We start from the raw sequence: 11,222 nt of genomic DNA, 5'->3' as shown, positions 1-11,222 counted from the left end.
AGGAGGAGGAGGAGGAGGAGGAGGAGGAGGGGGAGGGCAGCGCCATGACTCACTTGCAGGCAGGTCTCTCCCCGGAGACTCTGGAGAAAGCCCGGTTGGAGCTGAACGAGAACCCCGACACCTTGCACCAGGACATCCAGGAGGTGCGGGACATGGTGATCACCCGGCCCGACATCGGCTTCCTCCGCACCGACGATGCCTTCATCCTGCGGTTCCTGCGGGCGAGGAAGTTTCAGCACTTCGAGGCGTTTCGCCTCCTGGCCCAGTACTTTGAATATCGCCAGCAGAACCTGGACATGTTCAAGAGCTTCAAGGCCACGGACCCGGGCATCAAGCAGGCGCTGAAGGATGGCTTCCCCGGCGGGCTGGCCAACCTGGACCACTACGGCAGGAAGATCCTCGTCCTTTTTGCTGCCAACTGGGACCAGAGCAGGTAAATGCGGAGCCACCTGCCCGCCTTAATCCCTTCTTTACGTGGGAAAAGCTACGGCAGAGCAGAGGACGGGGTGGGCGGCAGGGGCACGCCGGGCTCTGCCCACCCGGCCTGGAGGGCAGAGGGAGAAGAGGAAGAAGTAACGTGTTTTGTGGCTTAGGGCCTTTTCGACCTCCTCATCGTTTAGGCTCTGAATTTCGGGAGGGAAGCAGGAGCTGCTCGGGTGCTCTTCTCGGCTGGCTGATACGAGGTTTACGCGCTTCTGCCTCCCCTTAGCCGAAGTGAGCTGGCGTGGTAGATGATGTGCTTGCCCCCCCGACCCCCCCGACAAAGGCTGGTTGCAATGTCTGTGCCGGTCTTTCTGCTTCAGCGCACGCAGAGTTGCTCAGGTGCCATAGGAGAAAGTGGGAGATGCTGTGTGCAAAACAGGAGTGCCCGTCAGGGCTGTTGAGCTGAAAAGTTTGCCTGTGCAGGAAGCTACGGCTCCGAATCCTTTCCCTCAGCTAAAGCAAGCTCTTCCTGAGCCACCTGCAAATGCCAGGATGGAAGTTACAGTAACCGCTTCTTTTCCCCACTCACACTGCTCTAAGTGTGAATTCCCTGCATAATAAGATCCAAGCGCACAAAGCTTTGGTAGCAAATTGCAGGAGGCTAGTGCCGTCCCTAGAACAACCTCTGATCCTTTTTGGGGCTAGTCTAGCCTGAGGATGACTTAGCAGGCTGACCCAAGAGCTGTCTCCCATCAAGGCCCTTTCTTTTAGCGATCGGCTTGATACTGTGTGACACTATTTGATTATTCTAAATACCTCACTGGGTGTCATGCCCAGTTTCTCCTGCAGTCTAAAATTACATCCACAACAACCGCTCGATTTTCAGTACATGTAAATGAATGAATCCATGAAGAGTGAACTCTAAAGCCTATTCCTGTGAGCACTGCAGCGTTTCCCGGGGCTCCCAACCTGAGAGCAGGTTTAGGGTCTGAAGCACTTGTTAGTGAGAAAACTTCAAATCCTGCTAGCTGCCTTCACGTGAACCCAAACCGTCCTTGTGCAGTCAGCGCGGGCTGGGCGCAGGCGGCGCTGAGCGCCCGGCGCAGATATCCCAAGCTCAGCTCTTTGAAAACACGAGGAGGGCACGGACAGCTAGCAGGGTGGTCAGAAAGGACAAAATTTGGGGAGCTGGCGTACTTGAGCCTGCCCTTCGAGTGTTTGGGTAGCTGTCCTCTCGCCGGCTGCGTCAACAGCCGTTGCAGGGAGCGTTCCCACGGCTCCCTGCAGCAGTCGGTGTTACGGCGAGGGACGGGTCTCTGCGCGGGGGGCCGCTGGCCCACCGTGGCTTTCCTCCTCTCCAGACAGGGTGCCCACATCCACACCTCCTACGGGGAGAGCCTCCCGGCCCGTGCTAGCCATTGAGTCACGCCCAGAGACTGGGAGAAAGCTGTCTGGCACAAATCAAAACTGCCCACGACCAGGCTAACAACTGGAAAGTGTGGATGAACGTACGCGGAGCTGGGGCCGGCGTCCTTCTGCTGCTCTGCTTTTCTGGCAGACGGAGCAAAAGAAGCTGAGTGAGGAAGCAGTGATGATGAGGCTAAGGACTCTCTGAGTGGGCTTCGTTTCCCACATGTGGATTTTCCTTATTTCCCACATAAGGACCAGGTCAACTTTTTATTTTAAAAACACCTCCCCAAACTCTTAAAGATGCCTGAATGAGGAACTAGCAAAGAAATGGATATTTAGGCCTTTTATTAACTCATACATCTACCATGAAGAAGTTCCCTTGTTAGAGGTAGTGTGGCCTACTCTATACTGTTATTTCTCATTAAAAAAAACAACCAAACAACCCAAAGCTTTATGTGACACTTTCCAGATCATTAGTTCCCAGTTAAAAGAACATCAAGAATTTGAATTTGGAGATAAAGTAGCATTTAAAAAAATAATTGCCATGTGAAAAGAGTAAGTTTATTTTCTTCTTAATTTTGGATGTGCTGATATTTAAACTACATGAGATCAGCTGACACAACAGCAAATTTCTATGATCTTTTTCGCGAAGTCCTGTCAGTAAAATCATTATTTATGATATAATAGGGCAGTGACTGGGGTACACAGGGGTGCCTAATGGCCACGTTTGCAGTCGGGTCCCTATCGCTCTTCAGCGCTGCCCGCCCACGGTACGCCTCTCCTCCGGAGCGAGGGATTTTTTTTTCAGATAGACCACTCAGACAAAGGGGAGAGAGCTGGAGCCCAGCTGCGGGGAGTGGCTTGCTCCAAGGCACATGACAAGTCAGTGACAGATGTGGGAATGGAGCTGGGTCACTCTCTTTCCTAATTAAATTGACTGTCTTCCATTATCTGATGTTCAGCCACTGAACCCGGGGAGCATCGTGTATGGAACGTATACTAGAGCTGCTACGCAGTTATGTCTCAAGCTTATGCCTTAACGGACTTGAGATCTTGCAGTGCGTAAACCAGTGCTCCTCTTACAGCAACACTAGGATTACTTTTTGTAGTCTGTCTTGTCAGGACCTCTTTGTAGGTTTCATGAACTAAGTTAACAGAGCACAGCAAGCCTGCAAATTTATCACATGTGTACAACTTATTATGGCCAGCAGGTAACAACTAGAATTACAAAGTTCCAATTTGTTATTTAAATGAATAGCAGACATACTATAGATGATTTATATAGCACCAGCAGCCTACGATTTACATAGTTCCAATTAGAAGGAAAAGCGTGGAAGGCAGAAAATTCCTATGGTAGAACAAGCCTGTGTACTTGATGTTAAATCATTAAATTAAAGCAGGGCCTGAAAACTGTACCAGATGTCCTACCATCTGAACAACTAAATCAGACATGTATTTAAAACAAACAAACAAAAAAAGGAAAGGTGAGGGATAATGCACTGAGTAGCCCAGCAGCTTTTCAATGGGACGCTGCCTAACTCTCCGTCCTGTCTCTACTCGGGGGAAGCGCAGACGGGTGGCATTCCTGCCAGGAGGCTGGATAGTGCCGGGGAGGGATCAGCCTTCCCTGTTAGCTTCCAGATTGTTGATTCATAACTACATTTGGCTTGTAGGTGTGTACGTGCATTTGAAGGCTCCCTTTTTCTTAATGTGTCCAGCTGGTGAAGTTTTTCTTTTTTCAGTTAGTGGTACAGTTAACTTCAGCTCTCAGTGGCAAGGGATCTGTTGTCATGCATGTTCTTCTGTATGCTTCGTGGCACCTGCACACAAATGCCCTGGGAAAGTCAGTCCATTTTGATGCTATTTACCTGAAATCTTTCCCGGTATTAATTGTCTCAGAATTTTTCCTAGAAAGTGCAACAGAAAAGTGCAGTAGGAGAGCGCGGTGATTCCTAGTTCCTGGCTGTGTCACAGTGACCCAGTCAGCTCACACCATCCTCGGTGAATATGGAAATCCGCTGCACTCATTGCCATTCGCTCTGTTGTTGCATCAGATGATTTACAGCAGGGCAAAGATGGAGTCCACTGGTTTGCTTTCAAAACTATGCTTTCATGTGCAGAAGTGCTAGAAACTTTTCTTTTCCTCCCATTAAATGAAAATTTAAATTCTGTATTCTGTACTCTAATACTCTAAATTATGTACTCTAATTCTGTAGCTATTAGGAGGCTGGTCTGCTCCTCAGCTCACTATTAACCACAGGCGAGTTGGCAGGGTATTTTTCAAGCTCTGATGGAGGCAGTGCAACAAAATAAATAGCAATGCTAACAATAACAACGTATTAACAGTAACAAAATACCTGGTTAATAGAGTCAATTTTTGTTTAGAGGTAATATCTTTCAAATAATAATTACTAACTAGTACAAATGCTGTAATTTTTTCTGCCGTTTCTCCTGGTGACTGATGCCGTCTTATTGTTTCCTAGCTTTCCCCCAGGTATCCGTATCTGCCTATTATCACTTGTATTTAGACTGTGAGTGTTTTGGCTAGGGATCTTTTTGATCAATACTAATGTAAAATTTAGATCAGCTGAATCTTCATCCGTGGCTGTGACTGTTAGGCACTGGTCTAACGTAAGGAGTAATGAATGGTATTAAATCTGAATCTAAAAAGCTAATATGGTAAAATATTTGAAGCAGTTTCTATCTTTCTGTGCATTTTTGTAACACTGGTAGTGCTTTTTGGCTTTAGAATAAGGGCTCCCAGGGCATGCTGTGCCACTATTTAAGCAGAGTAGCTATGAGAGAAGTTTCGATCCCCCGTCTTTTCAGCATTCACATCTGTACCCAGACTGAACAAACCAAGGACATCTGGGGCATCATTTCTAGGTACTCCTTAATGTATCTTGACAGCTCCTGTTTCACTGAAATTCTAAAAAATATTAAGCCAGAGCAGTAGGTTACAAATGGGATGATGGCTCAGAGACTTGACCAGCTTTCTCTTTTAAACCACAGTGGCACAAGAACTCATTTGATGGAAACCTTTACTTGTCCAAATGGTGATGAGCTTGAAATACAGACTGTGCATTCCTTACATGTTTGGGACCTTCAGGAGACATGTGGCTTAAGTTCAAGCAAAGACGGCCTACCTTTTATCTCTGCTAGTTAACAGTTTGCATCCTGAGGGGCAGACTCATGCCACTCAGCTTTAGTTCTCAAAATAACTTGAAATTTCTTGATATCGGGGGGGAGATGACAAATAGCAATAGAGATAGTAGGGCAACTCTGCCAAATCAGATTATCTGTTATTCAGTTCAAAAGTAAGTCGACTGGAGCCAGAATCTGGTTAAACAGATGATAGGGTGGATGCCAGCCATCATCAAGAACATAAAATATTGAAAACAGCTGACACAGCTGGATTTGACAGGAGACATCTGTACCCTGCATTCTCCCTGTCTCTTCTCTTTCTGTTGCCCTGGTGGAAATCTCAGCGGCCTCAGGGAGTGAATATGATGCACAGACCACATAACCAAGAAGTAAAGGTCAAAGATCATAGTGAACTACTACCAAGAGTTGATAGCAGTGTCTGCCAGACTGTTTTTCCCCAAAATCCTTGGAAATACTTCGAATCTGGTCATGTCCCATAAAAAATTCTCAAAGAACTTTTCCTTTCTGCAAAGGGGAAATTGCTGCCACTGTTAAATTACAAGAGAGTGGGATGCTCAGTTAATTGGTTGAGCCATTCTGTTTTTGACAAATCAAGACCTCAGTGAGGCAATACCCTAGAAAGCTCTGTCGCTGTCATGGTAGAAATGGTAGCCATCCCAAAGCATTTGAAAGAATCACTGTCAGTCTGGCTATTAACTTGTCAAGCCTTCCCAGGCTCATTGCTTTAAAGTCAACCTGAATGAAGAATTTCAAGAGGCAGCAGAGTGTGTCTGCACACCAGTCCCCACCTCATTTGAACTGAAGCTGGGACTCACACAGAAAAGGAACACTAAGAGTGCATTATATATGTGATAACATATTTCCAGCATTTGTTATTCACATTAGTAACTGGGCTAAAAAAGTTGTCTAAGCTCTCCATTGAATTAAGCATGGTTCTATAAATAGAGGGCATTAAATACATTTAAATTAACCGTGAGTTCTCGATTATCCTAGCAATTAGTAATACCTTGCTGGCTACAACATGTCGCATAAGAGACTGTTTAAACAAGTGAACGCAACTGAACTTAGCCATAAATAAATAAGGATTTATTTCTTCATAGCCTGACTTTAGGCTACTATAGCACATGCACTGCAGCAAATCAGGCCCAGCACACCCTGTGTACCTGACAGCACTGGAGCAGTCATTGTAAAACTGGGGCTCGGGCAAAATGAGCGGCTTGCTCTCCCCTAAATACATGCTGTTACTTAACGCGGATTGGTAAGAATAAAACAACACCATCTTCCTCTCAGACCGGACACCATGGCCTCTTAAAATTAAAGGCTAATATGTTGATTTTTTTTCAAAGAAAAGTTTCAGCAACACAATCCAGAGTAATTTTTCCCATGTTCTTTTTACATAGGATTTTAATCTTCCTCAAGTCCAACCAAGGATGGGGCGTATTTTACGGGAGACCCTGTGCCTCCTGGTGCTGACATGAACAGTAGTAGCAGTGAGGCGAAATGTTGGACAAGATGGGGCTGGAGTGGATTAAAGATGAGTCTTTATGCAAATAATTCTGTGCTGTGTGAAAGCTTCACTATAGTTTCTTTAATCGTGTTTCATTTGCATGGGCAGTTCAGCTGATACTTTCAATACTCAGCTTGCCATTTGCACCACCTAAGATTTCATCTGTCACACTGGGTTTACATTTCTGGCTTGCCTCAGCATGTGTTCAGAGTGAAAGCTGCTTTAAACATCCACTAATGGATTTGTCTTTCTTGTCTGGTTTTCTGTACTGTGCTTAAGTAAGGTCTCAAAACCCAGAGAAGAAGTCCATTACAGAATGAAGGATAGCTCCTATCTTCAACTAGTTGCCCTGAAGGGTATTTGAGGTGGGAAGCTTGGTTGTTAGTGACATGTCCCTGTGTACTCCTGATGTGGCTTTTTAGACTTAAAGAGTACTTCAGATACCTTCCTCTTGCAGAAAGTGTTCTTGCTTGCTTTTAGCTAGACCCGTGTTCTTCAGGACTTGTTTTCACTGAGAGGACAACCTTTTGTCTTCTTCAGTGAGTAAACATACAATATCGTCATTGTTGTTGTGGACTGCATTTCCTACACTAAGCAAACCTGCAACAGAAGTTATGTTGATGGTGAATATGGCACCGATTTGTGGCCACCCAGCCCTGTGACCATTGGTTACTCTCTGTGGTGGCTCAAATCCTGGTCTCATTGATGCCTAGACAGTTTTCTCGTTGACTTGAATGAATTCAGGACATAATTAGGCATATTTGTGTTTACATATATACATCTATATCTTTATCACTTAGGCATATATATAAAAAGCATTTTACGGCCCGTGTTAGAGATGTGATTGGCCTCATAAACAAAGAATCTTTCTGTCTAATGCACCAGATGTCTAGCAGCCTCGTACCACTAGGGAGCCGTTAATCCAAGGCATGAGATGTCTTCTTGAACTCCCGAGGGAGGACATGAGAGATCTACATCAGGAACTTGGGGCCCATCTTCTTGGACTGGATGTAGGGTGCTTGCAGCAGCCTTCTGCTTCATGGAGCTCTTCTCTTGGAGAATGAGAACCTCTGAATGGGGCAGCTTAAGTGTCAGGTGGGGTTGAGGCTAATTCTAGGATTTGAGTATTTCTGATGTCTGTTTCTTGTATGAGCTCTGGTAGATGATCTTCCTCAGGCCGAGGCATTAGCTGCTCTCCCAATGTCTCACCTGATGTAATTTCCTTCCCAGTGAAACGTTTCCCCTGGGAAGGCCTCTTACAGAGCGTGTCGCCAGCTAATTTCATGAAGCGATAAAACCCCCAGTATTTCTGAGACCTCCACCACCTTGTGGAGGTAACGAGGGGTTTGAAGGCAGCTGGCCACGCTCTGAGCCCAGCCCCGACCCTGGACACGACCCTGTAAGCCTCCTTCCCTCCGGCTGAGTGCGTGTTTTAATCCCGATGCTGGCAGTTGTACAAAATGCATGTCGTGCAGGAGATTTTTAGTTCTGATGTTGATTAGGTGCCCTCCACTGTCCGTGCAGCAGTGTTGTATTGGATGGATAGACTGGTCTGCAGTCACGCTAGGCAAACTAAGACCTTGTTAGCGCCAATAAAACTGTCTATAGTCTTCATGCTGCCAAACACTCCCCACACGTCCCATTATACATGCGCAAGCTCGTTTGGGAAGGAGCCGATGAATGATTTCCTCATTTTTCCTCAGGTCGCTCTTCACCCCGTGACGCTGGCGGTGTTTGTTTCGTTGGTTTTTCAGCGGCTTCAGCAGCGACGGTGGCATTTTCCCCACACGTCCAGCATTTGGGCTTGGGGGAGCTGCTCTGCCTGGGGAGAGGGGGATTGTTTCCCTGTGCCTGCTGCAAAAACAGGGTCCTGGCCTAACAGGTTTTGGATGATCAAATTGAGCTAACAATTTTAAGGATCCAGGTTTTGAATGTTTTCCTTCAAAATCGGTTTTAAGGCATGTCCTTTTTATCCCCCATGGACAAAATTCATTTTACAGAAATGGTCGTCTTTTTTTCTGCCAAAAGGAAACGGAGAATTTTAGTGTTTTGTGGATTTCTGCAGGGGAATTAGAGAAGATTTTTTTCTCGTGCTGTTTCCTCTCCCTGTTGAAGAAACCTGAATGAAAAGAGGAAGCATACCAAACTTCCTGTAAACCTTAGTTCTTGGAAAAGTAAAGCCTTAAAAAAAAGTTAACTCTCAGAAAAGTGAAAAGGAGAGGAGTGAATATGAAAACTTTCATCCCAGTCAACCAAACCAAATTCAAAACAAAATAAGGGTCTCCAAAATGAAGAGAAGAATTATGTGAAACAATGTTTCCCCTAATGTTTTCTGGGGAAAGCACACTTTCTCTTGTTCGCTTGTGTTAGGCTGACACTAAGAGAGTCCTTTTCTAGTCCTTTTCCTGGGAATACATAGTTGGGAAGTTCACTGAGTTTTAGTTGGCCAAAAAAAAAAAAAGATGGAGAGATGCGGGGAGTCAGCTAGAGCAGATTAATTTCTTTTGTGTTACTTCCTTTTGCAGATACTTTCAAAATATAGTTATGTAAACAATGGAACGGTGTACTCGTATTAAAGCAAGTAGAATTCAGTATAATTTAATGTAATTTCTAAATAGGCACACATGCTCTTTGCTACATATGCAGTATGGTGAAAATTTCTCTGGGGACTCGTAATTTTGAGAACTTCGATGTTTGATGTCATCATGGGAGACTTTTAAAGGGCCTTATTTAAAAATATCAGCACAAACCCTGAAGATTTAACTCCTTCTTTTGTTCCTGGAATATCTTCTTATCTGATATTTTTCTGGCTTAGCTTTCTAATGCCGCATCTGATACTGTGGTGTGGACTGGCAAATTTACATCTGTTTCAGTAACTACTTATCTTACTTTTAAAAAATATTTTTAGATATAAAACATAGTTAGTCTGGGAAAAAAATCAAAACTTAAACTACTACTTTCCTGTCTCTTAAAAAAGCCCTGATACTTCAGGTGTTTCACCTTTTTAAATAAAACCCAATAAGCTAAACTGCAAGTTGATTAATAACTCTATTATATGGGAGTCTAAAGATGACCTTGCTGTATATATTTAAGCTATTCAGCTGCTGTATTAGGTGCTTTAGCTTCAAAAAAGAAAGATTATACTTAACAGGGCTTGGCAATATGGAATTATGTCTCCTTTTACAAGATCATCGATCTAAGAAAAGATTATGTGCGTGTATGCAAAACACATAATTACATATTGTAGGTGGCATTTTTTGTAAACCCAAATTTAACATAGAAAATTCTAGGACCGATGGATATCATGTTCCAAACTTACTCCTGAAGCCACATAATCTGGGTATACGAAGTATTCAGTACTCAGAAGGCAGTTAAGTAACTCTTAAAAGGTTGCTATTGCTCTTAACCAGAAACACCTCAAAGCCCTAGTATGTGTTACTTTCCGCTTTCAAGATCCTTGAGTAATCAGCCTTCTGTAATACCCTTTGTAGATTTAAGAGAAAACATTACCCAGAGAGAGGGACAAGGGGAGCATGTGGAAATCCCCTTTTTAACTCATAATTTTGTAGAAGCTGTTATTTCAATCCCTTGGAAAAATATAGGAGGAAACTCTGGGTCTAGGCTTCTGGTGTTAGACTCAGGTTTTGGTATCATTACGATTTTAGAAAAATACAGTTTGCATGGATATGTTTGTACAGACATTTAATAACATGTATAGATATTAAAGCAGCTTAGGAGACTACAGAGAAGTTCAAATTTGCTTTTGGTGTGTTATATTCTTGTAGTTTGTTCTGGTTGGCTGATGGTCTAGATGTACATAATCCTGCTCCAGAGGATGAGTTCAACTAATTGAGCTTTTGAGACTTTCCCAGCTTTACATACCCGTGACTTCTGAGGATATGTTTGCACTCCTTCGATTTAAACTTTTGACAAGCAGTACAAAGGAAGAACGCTCAGAACTTATCCACGTCCGTGGTTGTTGCTCCTTTCCTAACCAAATCTCCCCTTAACATTCACAGGTACACACTGGTGGATATTTTGCGGGCCATACTTCTTTCTTTAGAAGCCATGATAGAAGACCCCGAGCTTCAAGTGAATGGATTTGTTTTGATTATAGACTGGAGCAACTTCACCTTCAAACAGGCCTCCAAGCTCACACCAAGCATGCTTAGATTAGCCATAGAGGGCCTTCAGGTAACATTCTTCTTTTCTTTCTTTTCCTAATTCTCCTTTGTCTTGTAGTTCATTGCCAATCTAGGTGGCTAAAAAAAACCCCCAAACAAAGCAAAAATCCAAGAACTTCTGAATAGCAAGGCTATTAACAGCTTAAGGTATGGGTGAACAGGCAAGCTACAGTGGCACAAGCTAACACAGGAGCTCAGTCAGCTAATTGCAGTAACTCCTGGTGTGTAGGCTCCTTCTTTGCCATAAATAAGAGGTAACTTTTCGGTCTTTATTCTGAAGTGTCTGGCTTCCTGTAAATTCAGACCGTAGCTTCTGCAGGAGCAAGTTAGACGTAATCAGTTTATCTTGTAATTTTGCACAAGGCTAATGAAATATGCGTTGCTCCTGCCACGCCAGGTTGGGTTTTTTTGTTGATTCCATTGGAGACAGGCTCTACATCATTTGTCCTGAGAAGTGTGGGGCACTGTGATTAGACAGTTAGCTGGGACTATTTACTTACTCAAAGTTCAGCGTGTGCTTGGCACTTTTGCTG

The 11,222-nt window shown here is 44.1% G+C and overlaps 1 protein-coding gene across 1 annotated transcript in view; it reads left to right on the top strand.

The window, feature by feature from the left end:
* Positions 1-44: 44 nt before the first annotated feature.
* The window catches only part of CLVS2 (clavesin 2), a 51,865-nt gene continuing 40,687 nt past the window's right edge, over positions 45-11,222 (top strand). The window contains exons 1-2 of the mRNA XM_010585835.1: positions 45-433; positions 10,525-10,699. Coding sequence (XP_010584137.1) covers positions 45-433; positions 10,525-10,699 — 564 coding nt within the window. The remainder of the gene's footprint in view (positions 434-10,524; positions 10,700-11,222) is intronic.

Source organism: Haliaeetus leucocephalus, unplaced genomic scaffold (assembly GCF_000737465.1).
Source record: "Haliaeetus leucocephalus isolate CR32 unplaced genomic scaffold, Haliaeetus_leucocephalus-4.0 Scaffold130, whole genome shotgun sequence".
In the NCBI taxonomy this organism is placed as follows: domain Eukaryota; kingdom Metazoa; phylum Chordata; class Aves; order Accipitriformes; family Accipitridae; genus Haliaeetus; species Haliaeetus leucocephalus.
The sequence above is the reverse complement of the archived record's forward strand: the minus strand, read 5'-3'. Positions and strand labels throughout refer to the sequence as shown.